Below are 23,877 nucleotides of genomic sequence, written 5' to 3' on the forward strand. Positions count from 1 at the left end.
AGACGCTGAGCCCTGGAACACAGCATACTAACAGGATTAGGGTTTTAGGATTTGAGACAGAAAAGCAGGAGGGGGGAAGGAGAGAAGGAGAGGAGTACGATACAGGAATTTTAAGGCAGGGGGGCTAGGGAGAGAGAGAGAGAGAGAGAGAGAGAGAGAGAGAAAGATAGAGATAGAGGCAGAGAGAAATGAGAGAGATGAGAGAGTCAAGAGAAAGAATGAGAGAATGAGACAAGAGAAAAAATGAGAGAGAAGGGAGGAAGAAAGAGAGAGAGAGAGAGAGAGAGAGAGAGAGAGAGAGAGAGAGAGAGAGAGAGAGGATAAGCACAGTATTTTGAAGCAGAAGAGACTAGGGAGATCTCTGGGTTACTCTTCCAAAACTGGTAGCAATGATTCTTACTGGAACAGCCCAAGGCAGAGGCTTGAGAGGAGCAAAAAACATCCTGCTACCCTCCAAATGATTTTCCCTAGACTAAAGATATCCTAAGATAGTGACCTTAGGGGAGCACCTCCATTTCCCCAAAACCTTAAGGTGGTGAGGGTGGGAAGAGGAAAAAAAGATAGTAAGATCAGAAGAGAAAAATCAGGAAAACCAATATCATTCACTTTGGGGTTGAGTGGTTAAGGAGCACCAAGTTTTCCAGTCAGGAATAGAGTCAGTGAAGCCAGCCAGAGAGGCTCAAAATTCAAACTGAATTCTGACAAAATTTAAGTTGAGAAAAGGGGTGGTGGTGGGTGGGGGGAGTAAGAATATGACAACCAGCTTGGAGATCTTTGTTGGGAGACCTGTTGGTTGGGATCCTCTATCCCAAGACCAAGTAAGGTCATCATTATCTAGACATGTCCTTTTTTCATGTCAACATTGCTAGAGTAGTCCTTCAGTCACAGAATATGACCTAAATGGATGTTTGAGCTCTGGGAACCTCCTGGAGACTTCAACAATTCAGCCCTCATGGAGTGTACTGATGTAGAAAAGTCTCTAAGTTCCCAATTCATGAAGTTTTTCCTTTAGCTTTCTAAGGGGAGACATTAAGGGTCTGAGATCATCCCATGACAAATGGATAATGAGCAAATGTAATTACCAGGAAAGAAGGCCCTGGATTTTTCTCCATTATAATTGAAGGTACAGATAAATGGGAGGTAGAATTAAACTGGGGAATACTGATATCAAAAACATTGGTCTACTCTAGCAGATACATAACCAAGGTTGGGTTAAACGGGGTATTCATATTACAATAGTCATAACTTCTGAAGGCTGATACCCATCACAGGACATTAGTTTATGGTTTGAGACATCATCTTAATCTTATTTACAATAAATGAAATTACTATAACCAAAAGGGATAAAGGGCAGGGAGCCATCCAATGAAAGTTTTTCAAAAAAATGCTTTTTTCTTAAGGATCTGAAACTCCTGACTCAAGAAAGAGATGCCTGTCTTTCTCATATCTGTGAGGTTAGGGTAAGTCTATATTTTTCTGAGATGACTTGGACACATCCCTGGACAAACACAGGGGGCTGGACTGGATGGCTTGTCAAGGTCCCTTCCAACCTAATGATTTGAAAAAAGGCAGATAACTATCCCACAGGGCCTTGTTACTCTAAAATTGATAACTTGCTTCTGCTGAAGAAGAGCTTTGTGGGGCTAATACATTAATTATATCTAGTGTTTTCCATCCAGAGATTTCAAAGTGCTTTGCCAACATTAGCTAACGGCAAAACTTGCATGTCCTTTTCACCAGACAGAAAAACTGAGGTATGGAGCTATTAGATGTCTCACTGGGAATAAAATTCTTGGAAAAGTTGTTTGGTTGTTTTTGTTGTTTTTTTTTAAAAGCCAGACTTGAAATAAAGAAACTTGTCTGAACTATTTCATTAAGATTTTAAAAGGTTTTGCTTCAGTTGGCTCATGGAGGGTTGTGAAATCTCAGTACAAAATTAATTTTAACTCATTTTAACTTAGAAAGTCATCCTTAACCAAAGCTCACTTGGTTGGGTGTAGGAAGAGGCGATTAAAGGGAACGAAAGGGCAAGAATCACAAAGCCAGTTGAACAATGATGATGCTGAAGCCTCAAAGAGGTTAGAAGTTGCTACATTAAGACCATAGTGCCTAGAGGACAAGATTTCCTTTGGATGCCCATTCCAGAGGGATATGGTCAAAGGAAGACACAAATGTCCCCTTGCTTAGATTACACCCTGCAAGTGTATTTTTACAAATGTGTTCCCTGTGGATATAAGATTCGTAGGTGAATATTGGGACTGAATGGACTATGAATCAGTTTGGGAATCAGGAAGGCATCTAAATTATCCTGTTTAAGAGAGGTTCTGTGTAAATGGGGAAAGTCACTTAGCTCCTTGTTGCTTGCTTCTTCATTAAAAGAAGAGTCTCCCTTCAACATTATAGAATTGTAAAGGGGGATATGATATGCCTGAAAGACTCTCTCTCCTTGTAACTGGTTAATTCAGTGTGCTTCCTTGGATTCTCTTTCCTATCTTTTCAACAATGAAATCATTCTGGAGTCATTCTAGAGTCATTCTAGAGTCATTCTGAATCCACTCGGGTCACTTGTTCAGAAGCCACCATTAAGTTCCCCGACATCACACCCTAACAGCAACATGGGGGTGAGGATCAACCTTGATGGACTTGCTCAGTCCATCAGTGCAACAATTTGGGAGAATCTGCGATGGAGAATACCATCTGTATCCAGAGAAAGAATTATGAACTTTGAACAAAGACCAGACTATTACCTTCAAATTAGAAAAAAAAAATCTGTTATCTTATTATGTAATTTTACTATCTCATATTTTATTTTTCTTCTTTGAGGATATGATTTCCCTGTCATCACATTCCACTGAGATCAATGTATAATATGGAACCAATGTAAAGACTAATAGAATGTCTTCTGTGGGGGGGTGGGGGGAGGGAAGCAAGAATGGGGGAAAAATAAATAAATAAAAATCTTTCTAACAAAAAAAGTTCACCAACAACCTCACTCTGAGTTTCCTTCCCCCATTATTAAGACTTGTGTCCCCCCATTTGTAATAAACATCAGTAGCAGGAACCCGAGTGATTCCAATGAGAATGACTCAAAACCCACTTATCACGCTATAATGAAGTCTAACATTTTTTTAATTAGATAAAAAATATGACACTTTGAATATAGGATCCCATACCTTCTCCATCTTAGAGACTTTGCATCAATCTGGTCACAAGTAAATGAGGTAAGGAAAGAGTTTTGCAATAGTACTGGAAATATATCTCAAATAAGCTAAAAGACTGAAGATTCAAGGCTTGCTCAAATATTCAGAGCAGAGTCTTTGTAAGTAGCCCCAACTACGGTCTATAAACAAGTTAGAATTGAGGGATATGAGGAATTCAGGGAAATATAAAAAGATGTATACATACATATATATATATATATATGTATGTATGTATGTATCAACTGATACAGAATTAAAATTTGCAGAACCAAGAGAACAATATAGACAGTGACAAAAACAATTTATGTAGATGAGTCTTTGAAAAAAGCTGAACTTAAGAATACAATGAAGAAATAATGAAATCTCTCCTGAATAGTCCTTTTTTCTTTGAAGCAGGAGGGACTTTTGAGATGATCTAATCTAACCTATTCACTGCATAAATAAAGAAACTGAGAAGCAGAATGGAGAAGTGAGATAACATAGAATGAAGGTGGGGGGGGGGGAAGAATGATACATTTAAGTCTTCCTTTTCAGTCCTTCTTACACATTACTCAATGTATTCTCCAGTCCTGCCACACTGAATGACTTGCAGTCCTGTACACATGCTACTCTGCTTCCCATCTCCATATCTTGCACTGACTAGGTCTCATGTCTGGAATGTACTCCCTTCTTCGCCTCTGCCACTTGGAATCCCTATGTTCTTCAAGGCTTTGCTCAAGCATCACCTTCTATGAGGAGCCTGTCCTGATTCCCTCAGGCCTGGAATAAATTCTCTCTCCAAAATACCTTGTGGTTTTTGTATATATTCTAAATATATTGAAATATATAAATATCAGGTCCCTTCTCCCAGAATATAAGCCAAGAGTAAGAACTATTTCGCTTTTGTCTTTGTATTACCAGTGCTCCAAGCATAGTGGCCTGGCCAGCAGCAGGCTCTCAATAAAATGTTTGTTGGCTGATTGATTTATATAGCTCTCTGTAGTTACAAGACATTTTATATGCACGATCTCATTTAATCCTCACAGTCACCCATTTGAGGCAAGTAGTCTTACTTTACAGATAAGTAAATTGATACTCAGATGGGTAAGTGATTTGCCTGAGGAAACATAGCTTGTTAGTGACAAAGGTAACACTCAGACCCAGTTATTGTGACATCCAAGCCTGCAATTTGCTGTCCACAAGTCCTCAGATACCAACTTAGAATTCCAGTCCCTTAATTTTTAGACCTGAAAGATCCACTGTGATGAGGTCAGACCCATAATGCTTTGAAATTGTAACCCTTTCCCCCCCTCTTTCTGCATCTTATTTGTGGATAGATACCACTCTCTTTCCACCTCTCTCAGCATGTGTATCTAATATATAAAATATGTAATTATGAATATCCCCCCTCCATGAATATTTACTACTCTCTGTCTGTGTTCGGGGTATTATTAATATAGCCGGCAAAACCCAAAGCGGTAGTTTCTGTTTGTGGTTTCCCCCCAAAAAGTATGTGAAATGATTTGTATAATCTCAGTGTGCATATGGGTTGGAAATAGGTTTCGTTAGGCATATTAGTTCTCTGCCTTGTGGTTTAGCTATAAATATGTATTAGGAGGGTCTGCCCCTTACAAAAAGTCATAGGTTTCACATTCATTGCATATAAAGTCAGACAAGAATCTGGGGTTGTGTTACACATGTGCAATACATCTTGTTGGAAGATGCTTGAAATGCCCCAACCAAGTTAGTCATTTTTCTATGAAGCATACCTGTTGAATGAAAAGTGACAGACTGGCTGGCCAATGGGAAGGTAAGGAGGATCTGATTGGTCCCGACCTCCCTTAGCAACATGGTAACCATTCTACTACCAGCCTCAGCTTTCCTTCTACCTCCAAATCGCAAATGGTGTTTTGCAAGGAAACAACAGAGTCGTCCACCCCCCACAGCCCTAAGCACTCATTAATCTTGTTTTCTTCTCTGTTTCCTTATTCCCTTGACTTTGCTAAGCTGCTTCCATGCTGACAAGAACTGGGGAACTTATGGGCTAGTTCCCAAATTTTCCCAGAAAACGTCACCTTCCCCTGTTCACACTCCGTGAGTAGGGAGGGTTTGCTGTAGCACAAATGCAAGAGCAAACAGGATGCTCCATCTTCAGCTTGCTGCTCTCCCAGGCTCCACTGCCTGAATTTCTCTTTTAAACCCACCACTTAGCACCAGTTCAGTTGGCACTGTGCCCATTCATCCACTGACAGTGAGGAGGAACTCAGGAGGTAGCTCTGGGGGCTGTTGGAGAAGGATGCTCGGGGACACAGAGATGAAGACACCCCATCCACCTTCCCCCCCAGAAACCCCTAGTCTCACACCCCGGCCTCCACTCCTGCTTCCCACCCAACCCCACTACCTCCCCTCCTCATCCCCGCCTCTACCTCATGGCACCAAATCAAACTGCGGCAGACTTGACAAATCTATTTGGCACAGTTCACTCAACTATTTCAGCCTGAACTGTGCAGAGTATGGTACTGACGCACCATGAGCCGTGTGGAATCTGCACATTAAATACAGACATCTGGGAGTTTTCCTAATGAAAGAACAGTAGAGATTACTATTGAAAAGGGAGCAACGCTACATCTCTACTGTCTGATCAACTGAGTTGGATGATGGAGCTCATAGGGACCAGAAACCTTTGCAATAATGCAGCTATTTCTAGATAGTAGGCAGCTGAATTTAAGAAGGGAGATGGAAGAGTTCAACTTTTTTTTTTTTATCCATCCCTGCTTTGCCTGCCCCACTGCCCTCCCTACTTTATTTGGAGATAACTCATACAAGGAAGCGTTCTGAAGCTCCCCTAGCAGGCAGAGGAGGGACCCCTTGTGAAGATCATCAAATCTAGGATAGAAATGGGAAATCAGGAGGCTTAGACGGAAGGTCAGAGAGAATCATAAATTGGGTTAATTTTTATAAAAACATTTAAAAGAAAAACAAATTGGAATAATACTTCTAGTTAGTCATTTTTTCCCTGTAGAATGGACACTACATAAAACTAGAAGGACTGCATCCTATCAAAATGTGCAGTACTAAGGCATTTCCCAAAGCAGATTTCCTACAAATGATGTTTTAAATAGATCCATCTGCATGCTTTTAAAATCAGCTCATGGTATAGTATCCCTTTAGCCAGCACTGCTTAGTCATGGGGCCTTGGACTTGGCCTCAGTCAGGTGATCCAAAACCTTTCTCCTCAAGATCTACCCCAAACATTTTGCTGTTCCTTACTCATTTGACCTATACACTTCTTGGTTCTAATAAGGTGGTGAAGGAAGAAGCGAGAGAAAAAGGTAAAAAGGAGTGAATTCAGTCTCCTTATTTGATACCCCATCCCCCCCTCCATCTCCTGAACAGATAGTTCTTTTTTCATTGAAGCAAAGGGGACCTTTGAGATGATCTAATCTAACCTATTCACTGCATAAATAAAGAAATTGAGAAACAGAAGGGGGAAGTGAAATAACATAGGTATTGAGTAGCAGTCATTTAACTTGTGTAATTCAGTTTTATATTGTCTATAATTTCTGGTTTTACATTCCCCCCCCCAACCCTGTATAACCAAAAGAAAGTCATTCCATTAAAGGTAGTTTGACAATTAATTATTAAGAGCCTACTAAGGGGGCAGCTAGGTGGCACAGTGAATAGAGCACCGGTCCTGGAATCAGGAGGATCTGAGTTCAAATGTGCCTAGCTGTGTGACCTTAGGCAAGTCACAACCCCATTGTCTTGCAAAAAAAAAACAAACAAACCTAAAAAAAAGTCTACTGTGTACCAGGGAGGTAAGGGCTAAGAATACAGAGACAAGACAAAATAGTCCTTGTCTTCAGGTATCCTATATATTCTTCTGGAATGAAATAACAGAACTCTAGCAAAGCCATCCAATGGTCCAGTCATTCTTTTTCCTCATTTATAAAATAGAAGAAAACATTTTGCCATTGAATGAAATCCAGGAAAACCCTTCAATTAGATGAGCATTACCCAATTACAACTCCCTTTAAAAAAAGGGATCCTTTTTAAATCTTTGTCCCATTGAATGAAATAACTTTTCCCTGGATCACACTACTACAAGAATTCTGGGTTTCAAAGTGTGTCTACTTTGTACAAGTGCAGGCAAATACCCCGATGCTTCACCTTCTCCTGGGTCTGAGTGTAGGGAGATAGAAATCACATTATGGGGAATCCTTTACAAGAATGTTTTGGGACTTTCTCATTTAGCATGGCTTGGCCACTGCCGTTTCAATGCTTCATAGCCAGAACAGGAAGATTTCATAGGTAATCAGATTGTCACCAGTCAAAAGGTACTTTAGAGATCATTTAGTCCAACCCTCTTATTTCAAAGATGAGAAAACCAAGCCCAAGTTGGTGAAGTGATTTTCTAAGGGTTGTACACACCAAGAATGCCCAAATGCTGTGGCATCGTGATATTGTATATCAAAAAGAGGATTGGGTGAGAGATCCTGAAACTTGGATTCAATCCCACCTCAGTTGATTTCTACATATGGGGCTCCCAGGTAAGTTACTTTGACTCCCCAGGACTCAGTTTCCTCATTTGTAAAAGAGAGGATTTGGCCTTAAGGCCCCTTTAACTCTAAAACTATGATCCTTATTGATGGGAAAGAAAGGGAAAAACTTTTGGTTCCTTTCTGAAACCTCCTTTAACCCTCTTCCCCTCCCCTTTTGGATAAATAAAATTATAAAGAAAAAAATAAGTAGCTTCTTCTCCTCCGTGATGATTCAGAGCACCAGCCTCCCCCTGACCCCCCCTCCCCAAGATGATCTCCAATTGAACTTGCCTCATGGCACCACAATCCTTGGGTTTGCCCTTTGCCCTTTTCAGCCCTGTCCCCTGGGCAAAAAAAGCAAGCTTTGTTTTCAGTAGAGTTTGCCTCCTGCCAAGCCTGCCGCACAACACCATATCTACAGCGCCATACGAAGGGCAGCTCACAGACAGGGCACCATGTGTCCTAAGGAAGCTGAGTGTCAGACATCCATATGTACAACAGAAAATGAAAAACCCTCACCCAGGCCACACCTCCGGGAGCTGCAGCTGTAGTGGGCACAAGCAGAGAGGTTTCAATGCATCACTGCCAAGTGTGATTGCTATCACAGATTCCAACTCTCTGACACACTGAATTTCTCCTCGTTATTTATTGTCTTCTTTATTCTCTGGGACATTGTGATCCCCTCTTAGGATTTGTGCCCTTTCATTTCCAGACCTCAGTAACTCCTGAACTGCAGCTACATGTGGCTTTGTGATTGTTAACCCAGCATGTGGATGGGGCTCCGGCCATAAATGCTCAATGAATCTTGTATGGTGAAACATGGACTGTGAAAGCATTTTCTCCTTCATTTGCAGTCAGAGAACATACTGCAAGCTCTCTCTGCTGTGTGAGATGCAACCCCAGCCAGGTTGTCTGAGAAACTGTGTTTTCCAATCACGTTAGCATAAGAAAGAGGATTTTTCAGGACTGGTCTATCCTTCTCAGCTCCCTGCAACCCTCCCTTCTCCCTTCATACCAATCCATTATTTGAGCTTCACAAAACAAAGCCTCTTCCAGCAGGTGAAGTCTATCCTGGGTTCTCTTTCCTCCCCTCCTCCCCATCCCCACTCTCCCTACTGGTTTCTTCTCCTTTCTGTTCAAGTGTACATTTGAGATTTGGAAATAGATTTACCTTGTGGTTCTTGCCATGCCGGTACATCATCCAATCTTCACCATTAGTGCTGACTTCCAGTTTGTAGGATTTGACATAGTAGCCATTCTGTGTTTCCCGAGAGATGGCTCCCTGGGTCGCTATGGCTGTGAGTATAGTCAGAAAACGTAGGTCCACCTGTGGGGCATTAAAGATGGATGAGAAGAGGGAGACACTTATACAGTCATAACAGGACATCATCTTGCTTTTCTTTCTACTTCCTCTGCTGACACTGGTAATGTGTCCCAGTGCCTATGGCCCACTGTGGTTACTGCCAGTCTTGAATCTAATTTCATAACAAACAACTATTTGGCATTAAATCGGCCACATTGAAGAGACAAATTTTGTTCTTTTTTTGTGTTTGTGTGTATGTGTGTGTGAGAGAGATTTTTCTTTGGTTGCAGGGAACAATGGAAAATGAGATGCTTTTGAGTACAAAACAGTCCAAGAGCACAGGATTGCTCCAATATTAACATGATTGGGTTATTAACCAAACTGTGGGAGACCACAGCTAATGAACACCATCTTAATACAGCAGTGGATAAATTCAATCCAAGTGGATAAATCATCACGTCCAATATCCCTGTTTTTCTTCCCTCCCTAATATCGCTTCTTCCTCCATTAATTTTGAGGGTCGCTAAAGGGTCAAATTTTTATGCAGAAAATGCCAACCTAAAGAATAAAGATTCTGCTCCATTTTATATTTATTGGAAGAAGTGTGTGCCCAATGCTTTAAAGCATCTTCTGGTCCAAGATGCCAAATCCATTTAGGAAATTGCTAAATGTAATCCCTTTACTTCTCCTGTTTTTCTTGAGTGAGCAAAATTTAGTCAGTGTATGCCATTTCAATTCAACTCATCAAGTGTTTTCTGTGTATCTACTATGTGCTTAGCAATTCTAAGTTCTAGAGATGACCAAAAAAAACATATCAAGGGAGTTCTCAAGGAGCTCATAGATTCAAGGAAACATAAGAAAATTTTAGAGAACAATGAGACTGAATGTAACAAGTATCAAAATGAGCAGTTGATGCTATGGGAATTCAAAGAATGGAAAGAACAATGATCTGAGGATGGTGAAGGAAGGCTTCATGGAGGAGGTGAGAGCTGAGTTGAATTCTGAAGAATGAATGGAGACTGGACAAGCAGTGAAGAAGAGTTTCTAAGTAGTTTTTCCTCTCTCCATCTCTGGTCACTGTGGGTTCTGCAAAGTCCATTGTGAGCCAAGGGTCATGAGGTCACATCATGATGTGTCAATGAGAAATCAAGGCTGGCATGGACCATAAAAGCACAAGTTGCCTCCCCTGCCTAAATGACCTCTCTCCAAGGGGCCATAGTTGGGTCACCTCTTTGTTGCAAGGGCTGACTACACAGCATGAGCTGCAAACCTTGTTCAAAGGAAAAGAAAATTACCATCTTGGGAGCTGCAGTGAAGAGTCTGACCAACCCTGGCTCTATCCCAGGAGTAAGATTTCCCCCAATTGTATTGGTCTACCAGTGACACACAGAAAGCTTTCATGATGAGGTTCTCACCAAAGCAACTGCCACCATGCCAAGATAACATGCTGAGCCATCTAAATAAGGGAATGCTCATTCTAAGGACACTGCTCTTGCTGTCAGTCTCTTTATGCAATGGTTGAGGGAGCTCAGGATCAACAGAAAATTTCCTTGGATATTATTATACAGTTCAATGTAACATCTCTTTTATCATTGTGGCCTGGGAAGGCAATTTTTCCAAGGTCTGGTGTCCCTATACAACTCAGTCTTTCTTTTCTCCATCATACTATTTGGGATTTAGGTTCAATCTATGTCTCCTCTAGGCTAAATACCTGGAGATATTCCTTGTTGGAGTCCACGTTGGGGGTCCAGCCATTGTTGTCACCATGTAGCCGACCCTGCTGTGGAGTCCACCTTCCATCAGAGTAAGTAGAAGAAGCACTAATCTGCTCATTGGCGATCCTGCCAGATTCCATCCCCAAAGGAACATTGCATTGGAAGTCTAGGGCACACAAGTATATTGAGAAAGTCAAAAAGTGAAATTATAGTTCTCAACCTCAAACCAAACAAAGTCATGAAATTTTTGTCAAATCCTAGGTCAAGACTTTAGAGGTACTCTTGGGCCTCAAGAACAAAACTCTTCTCTATATATCTTTAAAATATATATATACAGGCTAGCAACTGTCCACCTTCACCCCGCTGGGCTAAAAAGAAATTAAACTAGCCATAAAAGAAACCAGGCTATGGATAAATAAGAACTATAACACAAGTTGAAAATACAGTTTATAGCACAAGCTTCGCTTCTACTTCAGGCTACTGATGCTCACTGTTGCCAGAAGATATACTATTGCAGTACTGTAAAGTAAATTACTAAATAAGTAAATATGAAAAGAATAGAGGCAATTTGATTGAACTGATGTATCTTGCAAATGCAACTTTATTAACATACACATGGGAATTTTCCTTCTTTCCATAAAATGTCAAGTTTCCAACTCACTTTCAGGGGTTTCTTGAGGAATTAAATAGTAGTGTGCTGAGAAGCCATCCTTGGCCACTGCCATGTCAGTGTGGAAGGTGAGAGAGAGGATGCCGGTTGAAGAGCGGAGCTTCGAGGGAGTTTTGGTTCCACAGTACTTGCCAATCAGGGGACCCACTGGGAGAAGGAGAGAGAGAGAGAGAGAGAGAGAGAGAGAGAGAGAGAGAGAGAGAGAGAGAGAGAGAGAGAGAGAAGAGAGAGAATCAGTGGAAAGGAAATGACAAACTTCCTGCTGATCACATAATCCCACCCCCTTCTCAATTCATTTAGTTAACTCAATATGCAATCATTCTGTCTTACTAGAATAAGGGATAAACTTAAAAGACAAAATGTAAAGATAATCTTTCTTGTTCAGCAATCATCTTCTATATGGAACTCTGAAAAAATGCTTCCCTTTCAGTAAGGAACATTTCTACCACCTATAGACAAGAGTGGCAAGAATCACATGTTTCTGTCTGGGTGCGGCTACTAATTAGAGTCAACTCCTGTGGAAACCCTGGACCATGGAGCTGCAAAGATCCTCTTGAAGTTAGGAACATAGATATTGAGCTGGAAGGGAACTCAAAGGTTATGTAGTTCAACTCTTTAATTTAATTTAATTTTTTAAATAATATTTTCCCTCAATTATGTTAAAAAAGTTTTTGAACTCTTTTTTTTATAGATAAAGTAAGTGAAGCCTAAGGAGCTTAAGTGATGTGAACAAGGACACAAAGATACTAAGTCTAAGAAGTGAAATTTGAACCCCAGACACCTGATTTTTAGAGGCTGTACATAGTCTTACCATGTTGCCTGGGCTACTTTATCTTCATACAAACTCCCTTTGACATTACCTAAAAACATAGAATTGATCTAATGCTCAAAGGACTCCAATACAGAAGACCGGAGAATTTTTACCATCTTTCTGTCTTTCATTGAGAACAATGGGTCAGTCACCCCTCGAGTTAGCACTAGAGAATTCTTTTTTTTTTTTTTTTTTGCCTTTGCTCTTTTGTTTTGTTTTTGTTTTTGTTAGGCAGTGGGGTTAAGTGATTTGCCCAAAGTCACACAGCTAGGTAATTATTAAGTGTCTGAGGTCAGATTTGAACTCAGGTCCTCTGACTCCAGGGCTGGTGCACTATCCACTGTGCCACCTAGCTGGCCCCCACTAGAGACTTCTTTATAGTTTTAAAATCTTTTGTTTCTTTTTAACTCTTATTGAGGTGATTTGCTGACAGAAGGTGATCTATTGAGGAAAAAAATACCTATGACCTATTAATACTCACCATGAGGAATGCCATCCCAGATGTCCAGCCAATCATATTTGCAGTCACCTTCTCCCACCTGCAGTGGATCGTGTTCCAGATCAAAGGTCATAAACTGGAGGATGATTTCCATCTTGGGTTTGGCTAAGATAGTGAAAGTGCAGTCCAGATTGTGTGGGTACTTATCGGGGAACCCAGGGGATTCAATAGTACCATTCAAACTCGTGAAGTTTCTTGAACAATCTTCAGAGCCTGGAATTAAGAACGAATTGCAACATTAAGGCCCCAAAGTGGTCTCTCTTTGCTTTGTTTGAGATTCCCAATGTTTGGGTTAAAGGTTCCATGTTCCTCATTGGATAGTTCTTGAAAAGCACATTTTAAAATTAAACACAATTAAAACCCCCAAACTTCTTCATCTGGGAGAATCCAAATGTTTGGCTCAAGGGCTCCATGCTCCACATTGGCTAGTTCTTGAACTCTTTCATTCAACACTCTCTCAGCACCCACAATTAAAACCCCCAAACCATTTCTTCTGAAGCACAGACCCAGGGGAGAAACATCAAGGAGAGTCCAAATGTTTGAGTCAAAGTCTCAATGTTCCCATTGGCTAGTTCTTGAAGAGCACCCTCTCAACACCCACAATTAAAACCCCCAAAGCAGTTCTTCTCAAGCACAGACCCAGATGTGGCTTCATCCACATCTCGTGGAAACAACAACTAAAACATTTTGGGGAATGGAGAGAAATGTATGTATATGTGCGTTTGTGTGTGTATGTGTGTATGTGTGTGAATTCTGTTGAAAAGAAGAACAGAGTCTCCTTTCTCGTTTCACTCAGCTGCCTGTTCCAGAAATGTAAGTTATTTCAATCCTTAAGGAAGGCTTTCTGATTGCCAGCAGGGAAAACAATGTTACCACTTATTTATTGCTGACCTCAACACTGGCCTCCATTGTACCATGGCCAACTTAGAGCCCCCCTCTCCCCACTGAGATCCAAGGTGCCTCAGGGGAGGGGCAAAGGGGAGCTTGGGTCCCCATTCATGTCGTGACCATATTAAAACTAGTTGCTCTGTAGTGATCAGACAATTAACAATCGGAGTTTTTAGCCACTGAATCACAGCAGGGTATCGGGGATGTTAAATGGCTGTTCCGCCATTGAGTCTGAAGAAAGACATCATTTGGAAAGCCTCTAATTTCTGTGTGATAGAGATGACTGGGAAGCCCACGTGCTGGTTCCTCTTAGAAAGGATGGAGGGTTTCCCCTTATAGACAGTGCAATTCCTGTACCACTATGGGTTTGTACAGCAATAGCTACCCTTAATACCTCTAGGTGGAGTCTTCTTGTATACCAAGAAAAATAGAAGCATCTTCAGGACTAGGACTCCTCCTGAAACCAGAGTCAATCTGACAATGTGGCACCACTGTGGTGCAACCACAAACACCACCACACACACACACACACACACACACACACACACACACACACACACGAAACAAACACAACTTATCTAGCAACACAGTGAATATAAATGCTAGGCAATTAGAATTGATTGTATTTGGTCCAGATAAAAAGGTAAGCTGGATTGATGAAGAGAATCATACACACTCCAAGCATGGAGGAAAAACACAAAAATATTCAATAAACCAGGTGTTTACTGGCAAGGAAGCATCCTCTGGGAATTGCACAGAAATATAACTATGTGATGTCAATAACCTGATCTTAGCCTGCAGCGATGTCTTTATCTGAGGCTCCCTAGCAGGTCGGTTCACTAGTATCTTTATTGATGATGGTTCTCTGGAAAGCAGTGAATGTCTTTTAAAGGGTCCCTGCAAATATGTATTAGACAGAAAGAAATTTTTTTCCTTTAGTTTCGAGAAGGACGTGTGTGACACACACACACACACACACACACACACACACACACACACACACCCTTACCCTTTGCCGGGTCCATTGAAGCGGACTGGCAGAGCAGGGACATTGGATCCACCGAGACCTCAAAAAGAACCTTTTCTTAATTCTTTGGAGGTCTACCTCTAACCACAGAGACTCAGAGGTTCTGCACTCATTCCATCATTCAGGGACATTCACACCAATTGGGCAAGCCCTTGGGCTGCTGGAGCATGAAGCCAGACCAGTGAGACCAGAGCTAAGCCATCCTCTGCCTTGTCTTTGTTTCCTGTCATCCTGGGCTCCGGTAGCGCTTCCTTGGTTGGCCGCCCGCTTCGCCCAGTATGATGAGATCCAGGGCAACCAGTCGAGCACAGCCAGCTGGCAGATCTTCAAGGGGTCCGAGAGGAATTTTGAAAAGGTTAGGGTTTAGCTGCTGCTGAGCTGCCGCCCCTTGTAGCCTGGCTGGCAGGGCCACAAGCGTGGCGGCAAGAAAATTAAATCTCCATTCTCAACTTGCAGGTCAGCTTTGAGAGTCAGGGAAGGAGTATTGACTTTCCCTCCTAGAGCCTACCCTTACTGTAATTCTTTTTTAAAAAGGACTAGAATTTCCCTTGGGAGCAGGGAATTAAAGAGAAATCCCTGGTTCTGTCCATCTATGGGGAAATGGATGCTTCACACAAGAGGGAAATTTCACTTGAAATTACCAAGTTTCAAAGACAGTTCCTGAAAACACCCCCTCCTTCCTGTTCCTCCCCCCACCACCACAAGCACACTCTCTTCCAAACCACAGCCCCTGTCTCCTGCCCATGCTTGCTCCTTTTGTTTCAAAACAAAAGACTAGAGGAAAGATTGTAAAATTCATTTGATTCCCAGAAGACTGTGCCCAATTATACATGTTTGGGTACTCAAAGGAAAGGTGTGTCTCTGCCCCAGGGCTGTTACTCCCAATAGCTTGCCCCTGGCTCTGGAGGGATTTTTGTCCAGGTAGATATCAGAATACATTTAATAATAGCAGTAACAACAACCAGACCTTTTTCTTTCAAACAGTGGATCCTTAACTCTTTTTTTCTTTTTTTCTTTTTGGTGAGGTAATGGGGTTAAGTGACTTGCCCAAGGTCTTACAGCTAGTAAGTATTAAGTGTCTGAATCCATTGTACCATGGCCAACTTAGTGCCCCCCCCACTGAGTGACCTAGCTTCCCCTGGTCCCTAACTCTTGATGGCATCTTGAAACCTGACTTGAATACAAGAAAGAAAGGCAACACTGAATGTTCCCTACAAATAAGAGGTATAGGGGATTAGACTTATGATTTCATTGTCCATGGAAAATTCCTAGACTTGGAATATTCTTGTTGTAGATTAACAACCTCTCTATGTTTGTCCTTCATTCTGGAAGAAAACTATGGCATCAGGAAAGGTGATGCCATGACAAGCCCATGAATTGGATGGGGCGGGGGCTGTGCTATGTCACCAGCCTCATTTTCTCCTCCAGAGTGATTTGGGTCCAGTGGCCAGATATGAATCAGGATGACTGGAGATGACCCTGGGTGCAAGGAAGTCAGGGTTAAGTGACCTGCCCAAGGTCCCACATCTAATAAGTGACAAGTGTCTGAGGCTAGATTCAAATGCCCATCCTCTTGACTCCAAGGCCAGTCCTCTCTCCATTGTACCATGTGTCAGCATCAGGATTTGAAACCTTATTTATTTTTAGTTCTGAAGGGAGTTCCCTATGCTATTTCTTGTAGTTGCTCTTAATTCAGAGATACCAGGAAAAAGCATAAGCATTCTCAGGACTAAAATTAAGGTCTTCCTTAGCTCTTGTCAAAAGGGATAGAAAAATAAAAAAAAAAGAAACTCAATCCACTCAAATGGGCTAGACACCCTTCTCTACACTGCATGCAAAGATCTGCCAAGGAAACTAAGTGGTTTCTACAGCAGGGAGCTATTTCTTTCGAACAGTTTTCGCCCAGCACGATTTCCTAGTTTCTGTATAATTGGAACAGCAGTTCTGAAAGCAGAAAAACCTGAACAAGGGCTTCCAAAAGTATCTGGAGCTTTTCTAGAAAAGTCTTCCAACTAAAAGCTAAAATAAAGTCTATATGCTGAAAGCAGAGCTTAACCCAGATCACTTCAGTTAACTAAGCCCCTTAACTCAGGGATGCTGGGATTCCCCCAGTTACATATCATAATTGAGATTCCAAGATCCATCACTGGGTCATAAGAAAGGCATTTTGACCTTGAACTCAAGTTTAAGAGACAGAGGGAGAGGAACAAACCTCTGACTCTTTCAGTTTCCACCAGTGATTTTTTAAAAATTAATACTTGAAATTTCTCCTATTGTTTCTATACATTATGAGATATCTCATTTTCAAATTTGCAAGATTTTCTTCCAGCTAACCTTCTTCTATGAAGACAGCCAGTCTGATGTGTTACAGAAATGCGTTGTTTTATTTCATAAATTAAAAATAAAATAAATAGTGTTTTTTTTAAAGAGAGAATTAAAAAAAAACTGATCAAGTGATATATGATCTTTTATAGCTCACTTCAGCTGGAGCCAGACATGAATTTACCAGTCCCACCACAATGTTCCCTGTCTGCACTGAAGTTGTGAGTTTATCTCTCTCCATATATTTCTTTAGCAGGGTTCTAATGGTATAATATACTGTCTCTGGGCTCCAGAGCCCTCTGGTATGGGTATTTGTATATCTCTGTTTACAGTTTCCCCCTCTCACTCTCTTTGAAGAATACTAGCCAGCAAACAGAGCTGTGTTTGTTTGGATTTCTTCAGTATATTCATGAATTTCTTTCATGTTCAGTTGATGACGTAAGCCTTATGTGTGTGTTTTTTCCCAAGATACCAGCACTGGAAACATGGGCATAAGGCCTGGCACCTCAATGGATTTTTCAGCTCTTCTTCATTTGTGCCCAGCAGAGCCATGTGTCTACACAGCTGGATCTAGTCTTCAGGGACATTCCCCCATCGGTCTTACTATGCCCACACTTGGTATTGGAAGGTCCAGGGAGTGACTTCTTGGCCCTTTTTGTACTACTGATATTTGCAGGACCAGAGGTCAGTTCTTCAAGGTTGAATGCTGGATATACCTCAAATGCTTCAAAACCTAAAATCTACCTATAATTAGCATTTATTTATTTGATAATTTGCTTATTTATTTAGTTTAAACTTATTTAAGGGGCAATAGGGTTAAGTGACTTGCCCAAGGTCACACAGCTAGCTAGGCAATTATTAAGTGTCTGAGGCCAGATTTGAATCAGGTCCTCCTGATTCCAGAGCCAGTGCTCTATCCACTACACTACCTAGTTACCCTGCATTTATTTTTTTAATTTTATAACTAGTATTTATATAACACATTAGGGATGGTTTGGGATATATTATCTCATTTGCTCCTCACAGTAACCCTGTGAGCTAAGTTCTAGTCCCATTTTACAGATGGGGAAATGGAGGTACAAAAGTTTACTTAGTGTGACACAGAATGACACAGCTAGTAGGAGACTGAGGCAGTATTTGAATTCAGGTCTTTATAATTGTGTCCTAGTAATCCAAGGATGTGCTGAAGCAGTTGAAATTCTTTGGTGGGTCTTAAATAATGGCCTGCAGGACCCTCTGCCTTGTATCTGATTTCCTGACATTATCTTAACTTCTTTCTACTGACTAACTCATCCAACCAAAAAAGGGACTCACTTTATATTTATATTTATGCTCATTTGTATTTCAAACTGATGTGAATGCAAATTCATTTTGGTTTGAAGGGTTTCTGAGACTAGAGCAACATCCTTAGTTTAAACATGGTAAAAACCAGTCCTCAAAATATCTATTTCTCATGGGAAGACTTATATAAATTGATGAATGTCTGATAAATTAAGCAGAATTAGGGAAATGATCCACACAATTAGGAAGGAAACATTTATGAAGTATGTTCCAGATGCTGGGGGCAGCTAGGTCATTCAGTGGATAGAGCACTGGCCCTGGAGTCAGTATAAACATGAGTTCAAATCTGGCTTCAGACATATACTAGCTCTTTAACCCTGGTCAAGTCACTTAACTCCAATTGCCTCCAAAATTCCCCCAAAATGAACTAGACACTACTAAGAACTTTATAAATATTATACTATTTGATCCTCACAACAAAAGTAGAAAATGGATATTATTGTCCCCATTTATACTTGAGGAAACTGAGGCAGGCAGATGTTATCCAATTTAGCCAGTACACATAGCTAGTTAACATCTGAGTTCATATTTGAATTCAGTTCTTCTGAGCTCTATCCACTGTACCTAGATACCATTCCAGAATTACCATAACTATGGTATTACATAACTATGTTATTACAAAGAGCACTAAAATGGTCCCTGTATAATAATTATGATGACCAAGAAGATTGACCCTTGAAACAAGGTACCTCCTTTCCTTCTTTGTAGAGCCAAGGAGCTATGAATGTTGAAGAGAGAATATGCTGTCAGTTCAGAGGCTTGGTTGGTTTTGCTTATTCTCAAATTAGACTGAATGCTGTCTGTCTGTTGCCTTTCTTTGTATCCCAAGTGTGTAACATAGTAGGCTCTTAATAAATGTATGCTAACAACTTGATGTTTTACTTTATCTATTTTTTGCCACAAGAGATTTGAGTTGAGAGTCTAAAGGTGTTATAAAAACAAAAGTTATCAATTATCATTTGTTTAAATTGGAAAAGAAAAGGTATGCTTTCTTCTATCCACCTTGACTGTGCTCACCTTATATCATTTTCCTTTTTTGGCCCTGGTGGATCTAAGTTTCCTCCACAGAGTTTGCCCACATTGCCTTTTCAGTGATGTTGAGTGCTGCTTCAAAGCCGATGACTGGCCTATTTCTGTTGATCCCAGCTTATTTTTAAAATTCAGAAAGGCTCAGGATGAAACTCATGATGTTATTTCCAAGAGGCTAAAGCCAGTCTTCAGTCATTAAGTGTGTTGGGCTCTGCTGCATTCTTGTCTCCCCTCAGTTTGGTCTGAGCCTCACCACCAGAGGCAATTAACCCCCTCCGGAGCAAGGCTGCCTCCTTACTCACACCCTGTGAAAGTCTATGCTCCTGCTCACTCACATAGATTTCCCCCTTTATTTTGTTGTAAATTCTTGTTCTCATGCAGACAAATCTGACAAATATTTAGACAGAGAAGACATAAAAAGTGCTTTCAGCAGCTACCACTTCCTTTCAAGAACTGTTTGGCAAAAAAGAAAATATATCTGAATAGTTCCCCTTGCATTGAACTCCCAGAGGCGCCTGGCTTTCTCCTCTCTATGACAAAGCCTCCCCTTTGCCTAGCGCTGCACCAGTCACAAAACCTCCAGGCTACAAAGGAGGATAAATGCATCATTGCTGATATATGAGGATGTCACCAGTCTGGTGGAAGCAGGGTGAGTGTGCAAGGAACAAGTCTCATTCCTTAGCTTGAAGAATATCACGAGGCCACACAGAAAAAAAGACCTTTGCTTGGTATGCTTAAGCATAGGAGCTGATCCAATAAAGAGGAGAAAACTTCCTTATGCCAGCCATGAAATCAAGTACCAGCCCAAACTGTTGGGGTCTTAGCAAAAAGCAACATAGGATCTTAAGAGAAACTAGCATAGATCAAAAAGAGACAGGTGCAAATGTTAAGACATATAATCTTCCCTGTCACCTTTCTGACTGACTTTCACAACAATCACAGCAATAGATGGGTTTGATAAGGGGAGGAGGGACAGTGAGGGGGACCACAGTAGACAACGGATAGTGCTCTCAGTATAGTCATATGGGAGGACTGATCTGATCAACAAGGTTCATAGGGCCATAGACTAACAATTGGAAGGAGTTTCATTTTTTTCAGATGAGGAAACTGAGGCCCACCGATGGGAAATAATTTCCCCATGGACAGACAGATTGGTAGTCAGGAACTTAAGTCTCCAATCTTTTACATTTCACTCCATTTCCTTGGAAGTGATAAGTGGAAATGGGTCCCAATGAAAACTCTGGGGGATGAATGGGATTTCTGTAGGTGGGCAAGATTTTTTATAAAAGTAAAACTACACAATGCCCATTACTTTTCTCCAATATGTCTCCAGGAAAAAACATCTTTTAACCTCAATGCTTTCCTATGTCACCTTATGCCTTTCTTTCCTCTATCACCTTTGCAGAATACAAAATACAAAAAAGGACTTCAATCCTCTTTCCTTGATAGATGACATGAGGAAACCCCTGGGTTCCCATCTTCCCCTTCAGGCTTGCTATCTTCAACAGACTTGCAACCTCTCCCCTCCTGGGTCTCCCATGTCTGCTAAGCTCCTCCCCTTCTCTGGTCAGACATACCAAGGTATCTGATGGGGTCACATCTCTTCCTGGGACATCACTGACCTGTTTTGAAGATCTCGTAGCGCAGTGAGAAGCCGGCACCCTGGCGGGCATAATCAGATGTGAACTTGATGTAGAGTACTGAGCCAGAAGAGATGATGGTAGGAGGGGCGATGTTCCCACAGTGCTTTCCCAGGAGGTCTGCAGATTCACTGTCCCCATCCCGAATCTCAATGAAGTCATACCTAGTTGATGACAGCAAAAGGAGACACAGAAGAGGAAGAGAAAACAATCACCAAAAGTAGGTTACGTTGGCCTTGTTTGCTAATTTGTAGCTAAGGATCTCCTGCCTGAAAGACTGTTTGGCATAGAGTTCTGGACCTAGAGTCTGGAAGACTTGAGTTCAAATCCCATCTTACTTTGTTTCCCCACCTATAAAACGGGATAATCAATAACAACCTTCTTCCTAGGCTATGAGGATCAGATGTGATAAAATTGTAAAAATTGCAAATTAGGCCAGTGCCTGTTAAAGAGTAAGCACTCTATAAATATTAACTCTTTATAAAATGTGGTAATCATAATGGGATAACCCATCTGTTAGAGTTATTGTGAGAATTAAATGAGATGATCTATGGAAAGTGTTTTGCAAAACTTAGAGTACCATATAAATATTAGCTGTTATTATTTGGAGAGTAAGTGTGGCACAGTGGATAGATTGGGCTTCAAAATCAGGAAGATCTGGGTTCAAGTCCTTCCTTTGACACAGACTAGCTGTGGGACCTTGGGGATATCATTTAAACTTCTCCGTTATGCAGCTATCTCTAAGACTATAAGCTTCAGAATTTTCTCACATAAGAGTCTCCTAAACCAGGTCCTATCTTCTATTATTATTTTACTATTTTTCCAGTTAACTTTCCCCCTTTAGTTGTTTTAGACCAAGGTCAGTACGGAATACATCTTCTCGTGTACATTTTTTCAGATGAGACCAGTGAAATGACTAACTGAGGTTACAAAATGAACAAGTGACTTAGTGAGAACAGAACTAAGGATCTTCAGCTTCTGAGTCCTCCTCATGATGATTTTGAACACTTCAAAAGAAAATGTCCACCTCCTTCCTTTCCAGCAGGCATCCTTTCTCCCCAGCTTTCTTTTCTTTCTGGTCCTCATCTTTATTTTCTTTTAAAGGCATATTACTAAACTTATAGCAATTAGCCCCCTCCCTCCCTGAGATGACAATGCAGAATTCAAGGCATTACACCATGAGCAGTGACAACAAGCCAAGTACATTAAAAATAAAGGAATCAGCATCATAATCCAACTCTTCAATAAAACAACAAAACCCTTTCTCCAAAAGCCCAGGATGAATCCCTGAGGAATCAGTCTCTTAATACAACCGTACATTTATTAGCCTTCACAAGACTACATGTCAGCTTTAAGGCATTTCCTATAATCTTGCCAACCTTAAAGAGAGTGGTCTGCACTGATTTGGGGAAATGGCCCCAACCACACCCAGGCCTAAGGGTGGGCTAAGACCTGAAGAATGTTCTGGGCTCTGACCTTCCTCTCCTCAGTTCCCAACACAACTGCTTAGTTGAAAAACCTCTTCTTCCAACTACTGTCTTATTGAAAACTATCCATTTCCCTCTACTTCCCTTTCCCTGTTTATTTACTTTTGTATCAACCTGTTAAAATAACAGGTAACAAATTTCTTCCTCTAGGGCATGATGCAGAGTTGGAAATGTTATACTCCATGGAATGCTGCCTTCCCTGGGCTATGTCATACACAGAGAGTCTTCTTGGATAAGTAGCTTGTTCAAGACCAAATGGTGTCTTATCTCCTCCCAGTCTCACAAGCCATACCTTATCATAGCTTCCAATTCAGGCAAATTCAATGAGTTGGGTGGATGAAAGAAAGGGAAGAAGTGGACCAGGCTCAACTCCTGTCTAAGGATAAAGAGGACTCTAAAGCTAAGAGAAAAAGACGGAAGTTGATTTGTTAAGTTTTGAATCAGTTCAAATTTATCATTTTCACATGGTAATGAACTGAGTCATTGTTGACACCATCTTACTTTTACAACAAAGAGCACTTGACTGGACTCAGTTGGAAAGTGGAAGTTGACATGGTACTTTTCTCAAAAAAAACCTAAAGTTTTTCTCAGATCCAGTAAGGAAAGCATCTATGAACTGCTTTCTCAATGTGTAAGCCTTTCTGATCATCCATTTCCCCCTAATTTCTATTGATGCCCAATGAGATGTCTAATAGTAGTACATGAAGACCTCTAAGATCTGCCCACATTCTTTCTCTTCACAGTAGCAGCTTAAGTAGGCAAGGGACTATATGAAGCTCATTTCACTTAGAAGATACCCAAGCCGCAGAAAAACAACACGGTTTTATTTAGGTTACAGGTATGTGTGTGTGTGGGGGGGGGGGGGGGGGGGGGGAGAATGGGGAAACAGGATGAGAAGAAATTGAGAAAAATCATTCATCTCCTAATCAAAGAATCTGAGTTTATTTTCATGATCTTGAAAATGAGGGATTCTTTACTGGTTTTTGTGCCAAGGGCACTGGCAATCTAGTGAAGCCTACAGACTCTTTCTGAGAATCATGGTATTGCCTATATGTATAATGAAAGGAAATGCTAAATAACCGTTAGAGGTAAGTGAAAATTAAGAGGAATTTTTTTCTCTTCACAATTTAGAGTCCTTAAAAGCTATTTGTGGACACCAAGTTAAAACTTCCTCCCACCAAGTCCTGATCAGAGTAATGCTCAATTACAGTATTAGAAGAGTAATGATTAAGTCATCTACTTTCCTCTTTAGAGGGAGGTGAAAGATTTTAAGATACAAAATAAAAGACACATTTTTTTGAACACAGCCAATGTGAAAATTTGTTTTTCTTGTCCATACATATTTGTTACAAGGGTTCTTTTTTCCTCCCCCCCCCCCCCCCAGATGTAGGGGGAGAAGAGATAGTGGGATTAAGGGTAAGATAG

At 41.0% G+C, this 23,877-nt stretch overlaps 1 protein-coding gene across 1 annotated transcript in view; it reads right to left on the reverse strand.

Annotated features, from left to right (window-relative positions):
- NRP2 (neuropilin 2) overlaps window positions 1-21,161 on the reverse strand; it is a gene marked incomplete at its 5' end in the record, with an annotated part of 108,248 nt that extends 87,087 nt beyond the window's left edge. Inside the window, 5 exons of the mRNA XM_074191562.1 lie at window positions 8,892-9,047; window positions 10,735-10,904; window positions 11,400-11,555; window positions 12,701-12,931; window positions 20,948-21,161. Of these exons, the coding sequence (XP_074047663.1) occupies window positions 8,892-9,047; window positions 10,735-10,904; window positions 11,400-11,555; window positions 12,701-12,931; window positions 20,948-21,161 (927 nt within the window). The remainder of the gene's footprint in view (window positions 1-8,891; window positions 9,048-10,734; window positions 10,905-11,399; window positions 11,556-12,700; window positions 12,932-20,947) is intronic.
- Window positions 21,162-23,877: the final 2,716 nt, after the last annotated feature.

Source organism: Macrotis lagotis, chromosome 6 (genome assembly GCF_037893015.1).
Source record: "Macrotis lagotis isolate mMagLag1 chromosome 6, bilby.v1.9.chrom.fasta, whole genome shotgun sequence".
Lineage (NCBI taxonomy): Eukaryota > Metazoa > Chordata > Mammalia > Peramelemorphia > Peramelidae > Macrotis > Macrotis lagotis.